We start from the raw sequence: 19056 nt of genomic DNA on the forward strand, positions 1-19056 counted from the left end.
CATCGTTCACTGAGATCCAGCGCCAAGGGCCTTCTGGCGGTTCCCTCATTGCGAGAAGTGAGGCTACAGGGAACCAGACAGAGGGCCTTCTCGGTAGTGGCGCCCGCCCTGTGGAACGCCCTCCCATCAGATGTCAAAGAGATAAATAATTACCTGACATTCAGAAGACATCTTAAGGCAGCCCTGTTCAGGGAAGTTTTTAATATGTAACACTGTACTGTTTTTAACACTGATTGGGAGCCGCCCAGAGTGGCTGGGGAAACTCAGCCAGATGGGCGGGATATAAATAAATTATTATTATTATTATTATTATTATTATTATTATTATTATTATTATCTCCCCCAGTCCCCTCTTTTCCAGAATAAAAATACCCAGCTCCTTCAACCACTCCTCATAAGGCTTGGTTTCCAGACCCTTGATCATCTTGGTTGCTCTCCTCTGCACACAGTCCAAGTAAGACCGACCCTCCCGCTCTTGGTTGCAGAATACCAGGCTATTTCACAGTTTATTAGGAACTGCATAACTTAAAGAGCAGCTAGTGAGTTTTTAAGGAATCAGTTAAATGTCACACTGCCATACAATTATAAAAAGCTCAGCAGAAGTTCTTGAGTTTAGCTGATTTTTATGTCTGTCTCCACCAGAATGCAATGATAAATTCTTCTCCAGTGGACATGTAGCAGACTGACTCCTTTGGGGTGGTGTTATCTTCACCGTTTACTCTTTTTAGGTGAGCTTGCTTTTGGATCCACAGGTGCCAGGAATGAAGATACCCGTTGAAACAACACAGCTATCCAGGCCAGACCAACGACGATCCAAGCGGCTCCGAGCATCCGGTAGCCCGGAAAATACGTCCTGTCCTGCTTAATCCCTGGAGACACAGAGAAAAGCAACAATAATGTGTGAGGAGGTGATTTAAAGGACTCACCAATTCAGTTTATCTAAACTTCGTTAGCTCACATTCACACCATACATTTAAAAGACATTTCTACCACTGAATTGTGGGAAGACGAACACAAGAAACTGCCAATGTCCTTATTATTGCCTATTTGGTATGGTTTGGGCACATTATGCTGTTTTGGCCTGCAAAAGCTTTGGGGTGGTTGCGCTACCACATTCCCAATCTGTGCACATCCTATAACTTCCTGCTTAATAATAATAATATTTGTACCCCACCCATCTGACTGGGGTTCCCCAGCCATTCTGGGAGGCTTCCAGCATATATCAAAACATTATAAAACATACATTACAAACTTCACTGTACATTTACAGGTAGGTAGCCGTGTTGGTCTGCCGTAGTCGAAACAAAATAAAAAAAAATCCTTCCAGTAGCACCTTAAAGGTAAAAAAGGTAAAGGTACCCCTGCCCGTACGGGCCAGTCTTGACAGACCCTGGGGTTGTGCACCCATCTCACTCAAGAGGCCGGGGGCCAGCGCTGTCCGGAGACACTTCCGGGTCATGTGGCCAGCGTGACAAAGCTGCATCTGGCGAGCCAGTGCAGCACACGGAACGCCATTTACCTTCCCGCTGGTAAGCGGTCCCTATTTATCTACTTGCACCCGGGGGTGCTTTCGAACTGCTAGGTTGGCAGGCGCTGGGACCGAGCAGCGGGAGCACACCCCGCCGCGGGGATTCGAACCACTGACTTTTCGATCGGCAAGCCCTAGGCGCTGAGGCTTTTACCCACAGCGTCACCCGCATCCGAGTAGCACCTTAGAGACCAACTAAGTTTGTTATTGATATACATCTGAAGAAGTGTGCATGCACACAAAAGCTCATACCAATAACAAACTTAGTTGGTCTCTAAGGTGCTACTGGAGGGAATTTTTTTACAGTGGTACCTCGGGTTACATACGCTTCAGGTTACATACGCTTCAGGTTACACACTCCGCTAACCCAGAAATAGTGCTTCAGGATAAGAACAGAAATCAGGTTCCGGTGGTGCAGCAGCAGCAGGAGGCCCCATTAGCTAAAGTGGTGCTTCAGGTTAAGAACAGTTTCAGGTTAAGAACGGACCTCCGGTACGAATTAAGTACTTAACCCGAGGTACCACTGTATTTTGTTTCCCTATACAGGGCTGCCTTCAGATGTCTTCTAAAGGTTGTGTCGTTCTTTATCTCCTTGACATCTTCCTGGTTCCTTGTAACCTCACTTCTTGCAGTGAGGGACCCACCAGAAGGTCCGCGGAGATGGACCTCAGTGTCCGGGCTGAACAGTGGGGGTGGAGTTGCAGTTCCAACCAAGAGAAAGGTGCAAAATCACTGTCCAGGAAAACATACTGGGCATTTTCTTTTCTTTTATGTTTGATGCATCCAGCCCAACCCTCTACAATGCAGGAATCTCAGCTAAAGCATCCATGACAGATGGCCATCCAACCTCTGCTTCAAATACCCCAGGGAAAGAGAGTCCACCACCTCTCATGGGAGTCTATTGCACGGCCGAACCACTCTTACTGTCACAATTTCCCCCAAATGTTTAGTCTGAATCTTCTTTCTTGCAACTTGAGGCCATTGGCTTGAGTCCTACTTGTCAGGGATCTAGCAGGGTCAGACGAATGGGAGGGGTCTGACTTGGACAATGAGAGAACACAATCACAGGCAGGACAGGAGTGGGTTAACTTGACCCCCTTCTTTCTCAGTCTTACAAAGTTGGCAGAGTAACAGAGAATGAGACCCAAGGGAGAGACATCTTGAGGTTACTAGGCAACCATGAAGGCAAGAGAGTTCAGGGGAATCTTCACTGGAGAACAAAAAGAGGGAGTTCCTATGGTCTCCTCACAGCAGGAGGGAGGAGAGGGTGAGAAGGCTATGTAAGGGTCAGAGGAGCAGGGCCAGACGTTGTCAAACCTTGTGTTGTCTGAGGAACGGAAACTCAGACTGAGCACCTGATTACCAGAGAATGATTGGTGTGTGACACGCTTTGTTTCATTGACCTGTAAATAAACGTACATGAATTTTCCAGAGGCTCGTTACTGCATACTGGAGCCATCTGACTGCCTGAGATCATTATACTACTCTAAAGATCAAGAGAAAACAAGCATGTTCCCTCTTCCATGTGACAGCCCTTGATATATTTGAAGTTGGCTACCTTGTCTCCTCTCAGCCTCCTCTTTTCCAGGCTAAACATATCCAGCTCCTTCAACCATTCCTCATAAGGGTTGGTTTCCAGACCCTTGATCATCTTGGCTGCCCTTCTCTGCACATGCTCCAACTTGTCAACAGCCTTCTTAAACTGTGGTGCCCAGAACTGGACACAGTATTCTAGGTGTGTTCTGACCAAGGCAGAATAGAGTGGTACTATTACTTCCCTTGATCTGGACACTATACTTCTACAGATGCAGCCGAGAATAGAGTTAGCTCACACACACACACACACACACACACACACACACACACACTGCTGCATCACACGGTTGACTAATGTTAAGCTTGTGGTCCACCAAGACCCCTAGATCCTTTCCGCATGTACTGCTAGTAAGCCAGGTGTCCCCCATCCTATATTTGTGCAGCTGGTTTTTCTTGACTAAGCACAGAACCTTACATTTGTCCCTATTGAAATGTATTTTGTTAGCTTGTGCCCAGTTCTCCAATCTGTTAAGGTCATTTTGAATTGTGATTCTGTCTTCTGTGACATTAGCTACCCCTCCGAGTTCGGTGTCATCTGTACATTTGAGAAGCATCCTCTCGGTTCATTCAGCCAAGCATTTATAAAGACATTGAACAACAACAAGCCCAGAACAGAACCGGTGGCACCCTACTTGTCACTTTTTTCCAGGATGTTGAGGAACCATTGATGAGTACTCTTTGGGATGGCTTCTGTAAATCCAGAACTGTTCCTGGAAAATAGGGATACTTGGAGGGTCTGTACTTGAGAAACTTAAAATATGGTTTGGGTTCCAGATTATAATCATTGCAAGTCATCATTTTTTATGAAACCTGAACTGAGCTTTCATATTCTTCAGTACCGCAGATTGGTTGCCACCAGTACCTCCCCCCCTTTTTTAATTAAAGACTTTATTGATTTACAAAAGTGTGTGCAATGTCTCTCTCTCGTATTTTTTCCATGTAACATTTTTACAAATCAGTTTCATTTGTTGAGACATTAGGAAGAAAAGGGGAGGAAGATGAGTGGGGTTGGGGTCGGTTGGCGATGTTTCTATTTTCCTTCCTATATGTAGGGTTTGGTGTCAGCATTGCTTGTGCAGGTTCTCTGCTGTTCACTTGTGTTCCTTTGGTGGTGAGAGAGGTTGGGGTTGGCCTAGGATGTGGTTATTCATTTGAGGTTGGCTGTGGTGGTCTTTGTTTTCATGTGTGAGTGGGGTGGGTGGGTGTTTTGGATCAGGTTAGCCATATTGATTTGTATGCTGTTGATGGGTTTTTGTCATTGTCTTGTTGGGCTGTGTACGTGATAAAGGGGAGCCATACCGGGTTGAAGGTGTCTTCTTCTATTTGTCCCCTTGTCAGTTTCAGTTTATTGGATAATTTTTCTAGTCAGGCTGTTTCCCATACTATTTGGTACCATTGGTCCATGCTTACTCCTGACAGGTCTCTCCAGCGTCTGGCTATGATGCTTCTGGATGCTTAAAGTGGGTGGGTTATGAGTTCTTTGCGGTGTAAGTGGGCATTATTGTCTTGGAAGATGTAAGGCCAATTCTGGGGTGGTTTCTAATACTTGCTTGATTATTTTACTTTTCTCTCATATGGTTCTTGTCCAGAATAGTTGGGTTTTGGGGCACTCCCACCACATGTAGAGGTATGTGCCTGTGGATGTGACCCTCTCCAGCATTTTGGTGAGGCTCCTGGGCATATTAGCTAGTTTTCTTGGTGTTAAGTGCCACCTGTAGGTGAGTTTCAGGGTGAGATCTTTTCTTTTTGTTGATATGGATTTAAAGGGGGGGGGGGTTTAGAACACATTTTGTTCCATTGAGTGGGGTTAATCTCATAGCCTACGTCATCCTCCCATTGTTTTTTGATTGCGTCTAGGGAGTTCATGGGATTTTGTAGTAGTATTTTGTATATTCTGGATACCATTCCTCTACCTGTCCCTTTGTTGTTAGAAGGAGGTTTTGAAGGTTGTCAGAGGCCTAGTTGCTGTTGATTTTACTGCTGGATTGTTTAAGAGGGTTTGCAATTGCTGATGTGTTAACCAGGGCATTTGGGTGTCTTCTAGTTTGTCTTGTGACGGGACGCGGGTGGCGCTGTGGGTAAAAGCCTCAGCGCCTAGGGCTTGCTGATCAAAAGGTCGGCGGGAAGGTAAACGGCATTTCCGTGTGCGGCTCTGGCTCGCCAGAGCAGCGATGTCACACTGGCCACGTGACCCGGAAGTGTCTCCGGACAGCGCTGGCCCCCGGCCTCTTGAGTGAGATGGGCGCACAACCCTAGAGTCTGTCAAGACTGGCCCGTACGGGCAGGGGTACCTTTACCTTTTTTAGTTTGTCTTGTATTTCTTGTGTTGACAAGGGTTTGTTATTTTTCTAGAAGTCTATTAGGCAATATAAGCCTTTGGTTTGCCAGGTTTTAATCTGGAGGTTTCGTGGTGGAATAATGGGTGGTGGGGCAGGGGAATTAGTGGGGATGGGGTTGGGGACAGTTTGCCTATTACTGCCACCAGTACCTTGAGGCCACAAATGACCTCGCTTTATCTGTACAATCAGTTAAGCCCACAATATCAAAGTATTTTGGAAGCCTTACCTATTATATAGTCTCCAAAACCAATGGTGCTGAGTGTAACAAATGTAAAATAGATAGCTTCATAATAAGCCCAGCCCTCCATCCATTGAAAGAAGAATGATGGCAAAATAAGAAACATTAGAATTCCCATAACCACGAACACGAAAATGTATCTTGCCGATTTCTGAAAGATAAAGCAAGAAAAGAAAAGAAAAAAGGCAGGTTTGATGCAACAGAGCTCAGTCCTCTTCAGCCATGCACTGTTATTTTAGGCTGCGTTAACAGATAAATAATAATAATTCCACCCGTTAAACTTCATCTGGAGCACAATTTCCTGCTGATGTCACAATTCATGGTGGTCAAGCTCTATGGTGGTATTTCATTCCTAATTGAAGGCACAGTTCAAGTTTATCTTCCTCAGATGGCATAATGCACATGTCTAATTTAGAAGAAGAAGAAGAGTTTGGACTTGATATCCCGCCTTTCACTCCCTTTAAGGAGTCTCAAAGCGGCTGACATTCTCCTTTCCCTTCCTCCCCCACAACAAACACTCTGTGAGGTGAGTGGGGCTGAGAGACTTCAAAGAAGTGTGACTGACCCAAGGTCACCCAGCAGTTGCATGTGGAGGAGCGGAGACTCGAACCCGGTTCCCCAGATTACGAGACTACCGCTCTTAACCACTACACCATACTGGCTCTCTAATTTATCCTTGTCTTCCACCTCTTATAGAGGCAGCTAATCAGATATGCATATGTATATACAATATAATAGAAGAAGAGCCCTGCTGGATCAGGCAAGGGCCCATCTAGTTGAGGATCCTGTTCTCATGAAAGCTGACCAGTTGCCCGCAGGAAACCTGCAAACAGGACCTGAGTGCTGTCTATGTCTATAGCAGTCTATGCCGGCCTCAGTCTTGTGATTGGTAAGATTAGAAATTATCTCCAGATAAAGTAGCTGAATTACCTTCTTTCCTTTCCCATACACTTTCTCTGTACAGCTTTCGAAGAATCTTGAGATTGAAGTGCCAATATAGTTAAAGCAGATGAGGTTGAAGGGGATTCCAAAGAGAGCAAAAAGAATACAAAAGAGCTGACCTTCTCTCGTTTGGGGACAGAGGTTTCCATAGCCTGTTGAAAGATTAAGAAAGGGTTGCAAAGGACGTCAGCAACTGTCGATTTGCCAATTGCCTAGAGAAGTTACAGAGCAGGGTCCCTACGAAGGGTTGTTTCCAGTGGAGAGCAGCATGTACATTGAGACTGACTGTTCCTTCCTTTCCTCTCTCCTGTACAACCCCCAAATCTGCTCCAGAGGATCCCCATACCCTCTGGCGCAGACTTTGAGGGTGCTAAGAGGGGTGCAGTGAGGAGAAGAGGAATAAGCTTCACTGTGCAAGCAGAGGTCTGTGCATGACCAAAATGGCAGCCTTGGATACAGCCCAATGTATTTATTTTATGTCCGGCACATATTGACTTCCTTTGTGCCAATGCACTTGGGGCAATTAACAGTTTCAAACAAAGAAACTTCCTCCAGGCATAATTATGTGGGAGCTTCAAGTCTCTCCCTCCTGTTCCTTGGACCGGACAGGCCCACTGTGGAAGAACTGACCTGAGATGCAATGGAAGGGGCCAAGTGTGCAGGTATGACTTTGGAGACCTTGTGAAACATTGGGTGAAATGGAGACTCATCATGGCAACCCTTTAAAAAAACCCAAAAGATTGATAATATATTTGTCATGAAAATGTGGCGGTCACAGCATTTTCATGACAATGAAAACAAGTACAGGTTGATCTGCAGTGAGGAGAGAGCTGAGTTCCTCCATTCGTGACCGTCATGGCTAAAATAAGTTGCAATTCCCAAGCCCCTAAAGACTTTAAGAATGCTCAAGGAATTTGATTTCTCTCAATTCTAGTGTGACTTGGCCTTGCCTGTTCAGATTTTTCAGTTCTTCAAAATTTCTGATACAGTTATTGGATTAAAAAATGAATTACAAAAAACTTATTTTATTTTGGGATAAATTTAGAAATGTATTTGATGATATGTCTTTGGTGATGAAATGGGGCAATTTTTTTCCAAAATTGGTTATAGTTATTGGATTAAACAATGAATTACAAAAAACTTATTTGCTTTGGGATGATATGTCTTTGGTGATGAAATAGGGCATGCAAGGAGCGTCTTAGACAGAGGAACCACCATTGTGCCCAGATACCCCATAATAGCCCTCAGGGTAAGTCTTCTGCTCAGAAAAACCTCCATTTTAGTTTCCTTTGCAATTGGCCTCAATTAAGACTTGGCTGATCTATCTGCCAATTAATTCTTATTAATTAATTCTTATCCAGAATGCAAATTGGCTTCTAGTGTAAGAAGAGGCATTATTTAAGAGGCTGAAAAACAAAGCAAAAAGCTTATCTTAAATTATCGGATGATTGGGATGATCTGGTTAGTTTAAAATCTTCATCTTATATTACTTTTAACTCTCCATCCCTTCAGTGAGATTGAACCCATTAGCATGGGAATAATAATATAATTGCAATTTATTATTTATGTGTCGCCCATCTGACTGGGTTGCCCCTAGCCACTCTGGCTAGCTTCCCCTGTTCTGCAAAAACAATACTTTGGTCTTGTTGGAATTCAACCTCAAACCATTGGAATGGAATGCACTGTTTACCTAAAGGGACAGACACAAGTTTTCAAAGCAGAGGCTGCTAAGGGAGTGATGAACAGAACTCAATATGGCAAAGACACGGCTGAACGCACCATTGATTGTTAGTATCATCCCACAATTATTGGATGAGCAATTGCAAGAGCTCAGAGATGAGATGCACAGAATGGTGAATGAAAATGGATCAGAGAAAGACCAGACTAAAGAATTCACAGGAGCTTTGGGGGGAAATACTGATCAACATATGGCAGAGATAGAGAGAGAAAGGATCTTGTGCACAGATGGAAATGAACTCAGAGGAAAAAACCACCAAGCTTCTGGCAATTCATAGTCACAGAATCGTAAAATTGCAGAGTTGGAAGGAACCCCAAGAGTAATCTAATTCAACCCTCTGCAATGCAGAAATCTCAACTAGAGCATCCATATCAGATGGCCATCCAACCTCTGCTTAAAAACCTCCAGTTAAGCAGAACCCACTGCCTATAGTGAACAGTGGTTCCTCCAATTCTCGATCAGAGCCTTCAGAGGGTCGCAGAGAGGCCTTAGCACTCTTGAAATCCTCTGAATCATTTGAGTCAGTTTCAGAATCAGAATCAGAACCTTCATCAGTGAGTGTGGGGCTTTTCTGCTGTTTATCCTCAGACTCTTCACTGTCATCAGGATAACATTGGAAAATTCCCACATTCTCCCCCTACTTGCCATTGTACTCAACACTTCTAGTGAGCCTAACTGTATTAGAGTCAGTCATCATTACTCTGTAAGAACCTTTCTGATATCCTAGAAAGATACCATGCAAACCACGTTTGCCTAACTTGGAGCCTTGTGGTGTGTGAACCCACATGTCAGAACCAAAAATTCTCATGTGCTTGATGTATGGTTTGTTGCCAAACATCTTTTCATAGGGGGTACAACCAATCGGTGATGACAATCTGCGATTATAAGTATAAACAAAACAGCTGAGCACTTCTGCCCAATAACTCTGTAAGATTGGCGTCATGCAGCAAGGTTATCAAGCCTTGAAGTAATGTTTGATTTACCCTTTCACAAAGTCCATTCATCCAAGGAGACCGTGGACTTGAAAGGTCATGTTGAATTCCTTTCTCAGTCAGAAAAGCTTCAAACTTTTGAGAAGTGAATTTTCCCCCTCGATCTGTAAATAAACATTTCACCTGTTTATCATGCACATTTTTCAACCAAGCTCATAATTCCTTGAACCTAGGAGATGCTTTTGATTTCTGCTTGAGATTGAACACATGAATATATCTGGAATATGAATCAATGAGAACCATGAAGTACCTGGCTCCACCCAAAGAGGGTGTTAGTGGACCAACGAGATCAGCATGCACTACCTGGTATGGTTCTGTAGCTTGTCTACTAGATACCTTACCTTTTGCAGTCATTTTGACCTTGTTTGCTGCGCATGCCTTACACTTCATGTGGTACCTGCAGCATTTAATAGTCATACCTTCAACTAAGGCAGGCATTTTGGAAACTGCCTTGAAGTTTAAATGACCAAGTTTCCTGTGATAATCATGAATACATCCTGCATGCAAAACCTTCTTAGTATTTGCAATACAAGTTTCATCCTGCACAACATCAACAGAATCATCATAATGTAATACAAACAAATGATCAACATAATCAGCATGCAATACAAAGTCATCTTTCTTGGTGATGGTGCACTTCCTCTTCTTGAAGGAAACATCTATGTCCTGTTCAGTCAGCTGCGAGGCGCTCAATAGGTTGTGTGCAGCATCTGGAACAAAAAGAACATTGCATATTGATGCATCCAAACTGTGAAGCACAACCATTCCATAGCCTTGCCTGGAGATCATGTGGTCATCTGCTTGGTGAATCGCACCTTCCTGCAGAGTAATGGACACGAACAGGTGTTTGTCTTTGCAGACGTGCCAGGTGGCTCCCTAGTCTATGATAAAGAAAGATCTAGATGTCTTTTGGACCTTTGGAGTGTAGTGTGAGACCATGGTCTTGTGTTCCATTGTCCTGGACTTCTGACCTTTGCCTTTTCCACGCGTTGAACTTTCGCTGCGTTGCTCTGTTTGCCTTGGCATTGGGATGTTTACATTCCCCCTTCACGTGGCCTAGATGCCCACATAGTAGCATTTCACTGCCTTCAAAGCTTTGGTACCATCTAGTGGCTGCACTGCATTCTGGGATGACGTCTGTGAGGACTCCCCCTTAGTGATGCAGCTAGCACTACACCGATCCGCTTCATTCAACACCACAGCAGTAACATGCACTACCGTGAGCTGAGCAGTAGGCAAAACAGCAAGCTGGCTTGCAATCGCTTCCCAACTTGAACCCAAAAAATGTAGAATCATGAAGGAATACACAGCCTCTGGAAAGGTGATTCCACGCTGTTGCAACTCATGCCTTAGATTCTGCATTTCCATGAGGTGAGCATGTACATCTGCTCCATCAGCAAGTGCCATATCATGCAACTTGGCATAAAAGAACAAAGAAGCTCCCACCTCTGTTCTTAAATGTGACTGTTGGAGACTGTCCCACATCTCTTTGGCTGAGGCCTTGTCACGCAACAGACAAAACTCTTCAGGGGACACAATAAGTGTTAGAGTTCCCCTTGCTTTGGAATCCTTAGCCTCCCACTCTTGGGTAACTGGAGCTGGGGGGGCGCGTCTGTTATGACAGACCCTCTTTTCTTAGCAGGGCTTCTGCATACTGCACCCATTCCTGATAATTCCCTTTTGAGAGCTTTGGTATCCCCATCGCAAATTGAAGAGCCTCCTGTACTTTTGGATTGGCCGTTGTGTCTTTAAAGCAAGCTAAGTCTGTTTCCCAGCAGCTGCATTTCAAATAGCACCCTTCTGCCGCAGCCGGTTAGTGCTTTGGCTTGAAGTTCAAAGTCCACCCTTATTGCCAATTAATTAGGGACTGGCAGGCTTCCCGGGGTAATGAGCACCTACCTCCCATCAATCTTCTTGACACACAGAGAAGATAATCTGCATTCTGTTCTTCTGGGCCCAAAACCAAAAATGTCGGAATCTCCGTTCGACCAAGCTCCTCCAAGCTCCTCCGGAATCGCCTCCGACAGTAATTAATGACCTGAGCCTCTTATAAGGCTCCAAGCACATTCCCATTACGCAGAGTATCCAGCACAGGGAAGGACGAGAAGTATGAGCTACATGCTAAGAGTTTTATTACTAAGCTATGGAGACAGAAAAGAAATACATCATCTCTCTGTGAGAGCAGAGAGCAACTGAACAAACAAAGGAACAGGAAACCAGTAATGTCACATCTGTCTCCCGTCTCCCGTGAGACTTCCAACAGTATGGAATCTCTGGAATGCAAAACAGAGTCTTGTGACTCCAAGCAACTGCACAGTGGCAACACACACAAACTAACACCCACAACCTCAGGATGGAGTGTGTTCCATTGTCAAACAACCCTTATTATCAGAAAGCTCTTACTGTCAGAAGTTTTTCCTGATGTTTAGTAGGAATCTCTTGTCTTTTGAAGCCATTGCCTCGAGTCCTATTCTCCAGAGCAAGAGAAAACATGCATGCTCTCTCTTCCATGTGACAGCCCTTGAGATATTTGAAGATGGTTCTCATATCTTCTGTCAGTCTCTTCAACCATTCTTCATAAGGCTTGGTTTCCAGACCCTTGATCTTCTTGGCTGCCCTTCTCTGCACATGTTCCAACTTGCCAAAATCCTTCTCAAATTGTGGTGCCCAAAACAGAACACAGTATTTCAGAGGTGGTCTGACCAAGACAGAATAGAGTGGTACTATTGCTTCCCTTGATCTGGATACAATACTTCAGTTGATGCAGCCACCAAAAACCCGGATCCTTTTCACATGTACTACTAGTAAGCCAGATGTCCCCCATCTTATATATGTGCAGCTGGTTCTTCCTGCCTGAGTGCAGAAGCTTACATTTGCCCCTATTGAAATGCATCTTGTTGGTTGTGGCCTAGTTCTTCAATCTGTTGTTTGGAATCCCAATTTGTGCTTCACACCAAAAAGCTTAACCAGAGCTTTCCAAACTGTGTGTCGCAACATGTTAGCGTGTTGGCTGCAGTGTGTAGGTCATGCCAACACTGGAAAGGGCTTAGTTTAACCACCAGCTTGCTAGTAAAACTGAATTACCGTGTCACAAATTGATGCATGTATAAAAAGTGTGTCACCAAAATGAAAAGTTTTGAAAGCTCTGAATTAAACAGTGCTAATAAGGTAGGTTCTCCCACTCATTCAGTGCATGGTTTTCTGCATTGAAAGCATTCATCTAGACATAAAGGGTGTGTAGTTTCTTGAGTGTATTTTGTAGCTTACTGGAAAGAAGTTGCAATCCTATGCAAATTTATTGGGGAGCAAGTCCCACTGAATGCATAGGGCTGTGCTGAGAGGGACGGATTTGCATTGGGTCAGTTGCACCAGGTGGGATTTGAACTCGTTTCCTAGCGCAACTACTTTCCACAGGGTGGTTTTAATAATGGGTTGGCCCCAGAAGGGTGGGGAATAAATAACTAATCAGGGAATGGTCTTGTTGGGCATATAATAAATGAACTATTTATTTGTCCAGAAATGGAAAGACAAAAATGAGATGTGAAGGATGATGAAGGAGCAAAAGCAAAGCCTGCAGCTTTACACAATTTATCTGAGAGCAGTTGAATGCCCTGCATACTATATTCGGGGAGAAGCCAGAACCAAATGACAGTACCTATTGTGGTTAACATTGTGGCCACGAAGAAGAAAGAAGTACTGAAATCCCAGCTGGCCCTTCCTTCATCATCATGTCTTCCTATAGGTTCTACTCCCATCTGAACATATTTTACCAGTTTCTGCAATTGAAGGCAAGACTCAGTTTGAATATTCCAACAATAAGAATAGCTCCTCCTCTGATTATCACCAGATACTGCTAACCAAATCGCTATGCACTCAGAAGGGAAGTTCTTGTGGATCAGTCCAGCACGTTCTTCCCCAGTGGCCAGCCCAATGCTCATGGGAAGCCCACAAACAGGACCTGAGCACAACAGCCCTCCCCTCACTTGTCACCCCCAGTAACTGGTAGGCATAGGGCTTTTGCACACTCAACTTTTCCTCCACTCTTTCCAGGCAAAGGCCGCACTCCAATAACACTGATGGCAACACTATAACAAGCTGTGTTGTTTATATCTCAAGTTCAATACTTAGTGTTTCTCTCCCTTGAGTCCAAGAGAGGGTTTGGTCTTCTTGCTCCAAAAACATACACTTTAGTAGCAATGCATAAATCATTACCCCTTGGCTTGGCTGTCTTCATAAATTCTGCTTGGAGTATTGGCTCTCCCATATTCTCAGTCAACCAAACAATGGTGAGACTACCCCATCTCCCACCCTCTGTTCTAAGGCACAAACGCACTTTTCAAGGCAGTTAACCAGACAATGATTCAGCTTTCCTGTGACCTTGAACAGAGTCACCTGTTTTGCAGTTGCTACATGACGTATGTTCTCCTTTTCCCAATATATTTTTATAAAATATGTGTCCCAACAAATATAGTACAGTTGAACCTTGGTTTTTTAATGCCTTGGTACTCTGACATTTTGGCTCCCAAATATCGCAAACCCAGAAGTGAGTGTTCCGGTTTGCGAATGTTTTTCGTAAGCCGAATGTCTGGCACAGCTTCCACGGCTTCTGATTGAGTGCAGGATGTGCCTGCAGCCAATCGGAAACCACGCCTTGGTTTTCAAACCATTTTGTGAGTCGGACGGACTACTGGAACAGATTAAGTTTCACAACCAAGGTTCAAATGTACAAATATTAACAAAAACCCGCTCTTTACAGCTGAATTGAAGGAAATGTAAATTTGGGTTTTCCGTGGCAATGATTCAGCTTTTCTGTGACCTTGATTGGCGTCACCTATTTTGCAGCTGCTACATGGGGTATGTTCTCCTTTCCCTAATTTATTCTTTGCAAAACACATTTCCCAACAAATACAGTGCTAATACTAACAAAAACCTGCTCCTTATAGCTGAATCGGAGCAAAAGTCAATTTGGGTATTCAATGGATTGCTGTTAACAAGCTGGTTTTCATGAGGAAAGCCCCAGAGCAACGAAATGGTGCTCAGACACAGACCATGCCTGGAGAGAGTGGAGGAAAGCTCAGTGTGGAGAAGCCCATGCTGCCACCAACAGTGTTGGCAGAACAGAGCCCTAATGGCTAGTAGGAAGGGTGAGTCCTTATGGTTCTATGCTGCCTACTGATTCTGTCTCCACCTCAATTCCCACCTCCTAATCTGTATTCCCCCCATTTATACTTTCTGACCTCTTAACCTCTGGTGTCATGCCATGGTCATCCCTTTCAGTCTTGCTGAAGTAATGCCTTACCTTTATGACTAATTCCACCTCTTCTGGGCTGAGAGAGGTGTAGTTCAAAAAAAAATCCTCCTTCAGGTGAAACATTGCATCTTCCATTTTTAGGTAGTGATCCTTCTCCAGAAGCTCAAAGATGAGGGCACCCATCAGCAAGTAAGTCAAGATGCCACCCACCAGTAGGAGGCCCTGTGTCCTGCTCACACGCATGTTGTTCTGTGTGGGAATGAGAGCCAAGGAAGAAGCAGACACAAGAGCGACTATAGTTTAGTAAAGCAAGTCCTTATTTGTCTTGACCCAGACTCAACAGTACAGCCCCATAGCTGGGCACTCTCCATAGCTGGGCCCAAGCTAATGAAATGAATTTCAACAGGGAAGGTTCTGCACTTAGGCAGGAAGAACCAGATGCACAAATAGAAGATGGGGGGCACATGGCTAAGTAGCAGGACATGCGAAAAGGATCCAGGGGTCTTGGTGGACCACAAGCTGAACATGAGTCAACCGTGTGATATTATTACCACAAGATTAATCTAAATTAGCATTGTTAAACATCAACAAAATGTATCATGACTTATCAATGGATATCGACAGACAGCAGTCATTGAACCTGACCCTGTGGGGGAAAGTCAAAGCTCTTAAACTGAACATAATACCTAGTTTAGATCTTAAAAGAAATTCCAATTCACATACCAAGCAAATACTTTCAAAATATTAAATCTTTGTTTAGGAAATGCATTTGCAGAAGTGGCAGGATTTAAGCTAAATAGGAATAAAACTAAATTATTAGTTAAAAACATGAAGGAAGAAGAAAGAACCAAATTAGAACAAAACATTGAGATTGAAGTCCATAAAAAGGTTAAATATTTAGGGATTTGGTTAACATCAAGAAATATAAACCTATTTAAAAATAATTATGGAAAAATTTGGCTTGAGGTAAAAATAAATTTAGAAATATGGAGCAGAATGAATCTCTCAATGTTAGGAAAAATATTGGCGATTAAAATGAATGTGCTGCCAAAAATGCTATTTCTTTTTCAATCAATACCAGTCATCCTGAAAGATTTATGCTTTAAAAAATGGCAGAAAGAGATTTCAAGATTTATCGGGGGGGGGGGGAGCCAAGGATAAAACATAAAATACTTACAGATGTAAAAGATAGAGGCGGGTTTGCCCTCCCAGACCTTAAATTGTATTATGAATCTGCTTGTTTGGTATGGATCAGGGACTGGATGAGATTGGATAAGCAAGAGGCATTAGAACTAGAAGGACATGATAACAGATTTGGCTGGCACGCATACTTATGGTTCGGGAAAGGAAAGGTTCATAGACGTTTTTACAACCATATAATCAGGAAATCACTAATGAGAGTATGGGGGAGATACAAAGACTTATTGGAACAAAAGACCCCGTGATGGCTTTCACCACATGAAGCATTACTGCTCAAACCACTTGGAAAGAAGGGGAAATGGCTCACATATGCTGATTTATTAAAGGAACATGATGGAAAATGAAAATTAAGAGATTATGATGAGATCAAAGACCACTTTCAGAGTTGGTTGCATTATCGACAACTATATGAAACACATAAAGAAGACAGCAAGAAAGGATTTAGTTATACTAGATCTAGGTTTCAAACGGAAGTGATTGAAGGGAAAGTGAAATTACTGAAGGCCGCATACAGCATATTATTAGAATGGGAGGCGAAAGATGAAGAGGTAAAATCAGTTATGATTAAATGGGCACAAGATGTAGGGCATAACATTATGATGGAAGATTGGGTTAAATTATGGAAAACTGACTTAAAATTTACAGACTGTTCCCTATTGAAGGAGAATTACATGAAGATGATGTACAGATGGTACACAACACCAGTGCAGTTAGGGAAAATGTACAAAACTAGTTCAAATATATGTTGGAAGTGTAAGGAAAAGGAGGGGACATTTTATCATATGTGGTAGGATTGTAAGTTAATTTAAAAAATTTGGGAAATGATTTACAACGAATTGAAGAAAATGTTCCATTTAACATTTGTTAAAAAACCCAAGGCATTTTTGTTGGGGATTGTAGAGAAAGACCTGCCAAAAAAGTTGAAAAAACATCTTCATGTATGCGACAACTGCCACGAGAGTTCTGGTAGCACAAGGATGGAAGACTGAAGAAACCCCAACTAAAGAATCATGGCAACAAAAATTGACGGACTATGCAGAACTGGTAAAATTGACATATAAGCTACGGGACAAGGATAACTGTGACTTTAAGGATGAATGGGAACCCTTTACAAAGTATCTGAAGACGCAACAAAGCGAACTGGACTCCTTTTATTGATAATAATCAGCTAAATAGTTTGAGGATCTATACAACTTTGTAACATGCAGAAAACAGCATTCTTAGAGAAACCAAAGACTGGAACTGAGGGAAGTCGGGGTGGGGTGGGGGGCTTGTGTGTGTCAGGGAACTGCAGGCAGTGAGGGAGGAAAGAAAGGGAGGATATAGAGAACGATCCCCTCTGATTAGCAGTTTCTCGTCCTCAGAGTTACAGATAGGTAGCCGTGTTGGTCTGCCATAGTCAAAAAAGGGGGGGGGGAGGAAGGATTTTTTTTTGTTTCGTCCTCAGAGGAGAGAGAAGAGGAGAGTGAGTCTGAGCTGGAGGGGCTACTTCCGAGAAAGAGTGCTCCTCGTCACAGGGAAAGACGGAAGGGGCCGGGCAGATGGCTGGGGGGAGCGAGGGAGAAAAGACGCTAGTCGGAGCAAGGCGTCATGGAAGTCGGATCACTTTGTTTATTTCTGCCTGTAATTGAGTCGGAAGGCAATAAAGAGTGAAATTTATGGCTGGCTGCCTGGAATGCTTTCTCTGCTGAAAGCAGCAACACGAAGCAGCTGGAAAGCTGACAGTGTGGGAGGGGGGAGGAAGGAAAAATGGGGGGGGACAAGGATGATATGTTTATGTTTTTGGATAATATGTCTTGTTATAATTTTGAATAAAAAAAATAAAAAAATGCATATGGGGCTCTTCAGTTCCAAGAATATCTATTCAAACAATGCAAAAATTGATCAAGGAAGTAGGATTATAGAAGTGACACCAAAGAAGGATGTTCTTCTCATTATAGGGGATTGGAATGCTAAAGTAGGGAGGCAAGAGATAAAAGGAACAACTGGTAAGTTTGGCCTTGGAGATCAAAATGAAGCAGGGCAAAGGCTAATAGAGTTCTGTTAAGAGAACAAGCTGGTCATCACAAACACGCTTTTCCAACAACACAAGAGACGACTCTACACATGGACATCACCAGATGGGCAGCATCAAAATCAGATTGATTATATTCTCTGCAGCCAAAGATGGAGAAGCTCTATACAGTCAGCAAAAACAAGACCTGGAGCTGACTGTGGCTCAGATCATCAGCTTCTTATAGCAAAATTCAAGCTTAAACTGAAGAAAGTAGGAAAAACCACTGGGCCAGTAAGATACAATCTAAGTCAAAGCCCTTATGAATACACAGTGGAAGTGAGGAACAGGTTTAAGGATTTAGATTTGGTGGACAGAGTGCCTGAAGAACTATGGATGGAGGCTCATAACATTGTACAGGAGGCAGTAACGAAAATCATCCCAATGAAAAGGAAATGCAAGAAAGCAAAGTGGCTGTCCAACGAAGCCTTACAAATAGCGGGGGAGAGAAGGCAAGCAAAATGTGAGGGAGATAGTGAAAGGTACAAGAAATTGAATGCAGATTTCCAAAGAATAGCAAGGAGAGACAAGAAGGCCTTCTTAAACGAGCAATGCAAACAAATAGAGGAAAACAACAGAATGGGAAGAACCAGAGATCTGTTCAAGAAAATTGGAGATATGAAAGGAACATTTTGTACAAAGATTACCATAATAAAGGGCAAAAGTGGTAAGGACCTAACAGAAGCAGAAGACATCAAGAAGAGGTGGCAAGAATACACAGAGGAATTATACCAGAAAGATATGGATGGCTCGTACACCCCAGGTAGTGTGGTTGCTGACCTTGAGCCAAACATCCTGGAAAGTGAAGTCAAATGGGCCTTAGAAAGCACTGCAAATAACAAAGCCAGTGGAAGTGATGGTATTCCAGCTGAACTATTTAAAATTTTAAAAGATGATGCTGTTAAGGTGCTACACTCAATATGCCAGCAAATTTGGAAAACTCAGCAGTGGCCAGAACATTGGAGAAGATCAGTCTACATCCCAATCCCAAAGAAGGGCAGTGCCAAAGAATGCTCCAACTACCGCACAATTGCACTCATTTCACACGTTAGCAAGGTTATGCTTAAAATTCTACAATGAAGGCTCAAGCAGTATGTGGATCAAGAACTCCCAGAAGTGCAAGCTGGATTTAGAAGAGGCAGAGGAACCAGAGACCAAATTGCAAACATGCGCTGGATT

General features: G+C 43.4%; 1 protein-coding gene across 1 annotated transcript; it reads right to left on the reverse strand.

The window, feature by feature from the left end:
* Positions 1–340: 340 nt before the first annotated feature.
* LOC114585488 (potassium channel, subfamily K, member 16-like) lies at positions 341–14867 on the reverse strand. The gene is made up of 5 exons (XM_077926253.1): positions 14673–14867; positions 13029–13149; positions 6632–6795; positions 5690–5852; positions 341–869 (listed from the first exon to the last, which is right to left on the reverse strand). The coding sequence occupies exons 1-5, from the start codon at positions 14865–14867 to the stop codon at positions 709–711; spliced, it is 804 nt and encodes a 267-aa protein (XP_077782379.1). The 3' UTR covers positions 341–708.
* Between the last annotated feature and the right edge of the window lie 4189 nt (positions 14868–19056).

Source organism: Podarcis muralis, chromosome 1, assembly GCF_964188315.1.
Source record: "Podarcis muralis chromosome 1, rPodMur119.hap1.1, whole genome shotgun sequence".
Taxonomy (NCBI): Eukaryota; Metazoa; Chordata; class Lepidosauria; order Squamata; family Lacertidae; genus Podarcis; species Podarcis muralis.

Bases quoted from the DNA above. Each gene is read 5' to 3' on its own strand.
- LOC114585488 (XM_077926253.1), bottom strand. From the start codon at position 14,867: ATGCGTGTGAGCAGGACACAGGGCCTCCTACTGGTGGGTGGCATCTTG. The intron at 6,796-13,028 runs GTACTGTCATTT...ATCTTTCAACAG, and splicing joins CACAATGTTAACCACAATAG to GCTATGGAAACCTCTGTCCC. The intron at 870-5,689 runs GTAAGGCTTCCA...CTGTGTCTCCAG, and splicing joins TTTTGGAGACTATATAATAG to GGATTAAGCAGGACAGGACG.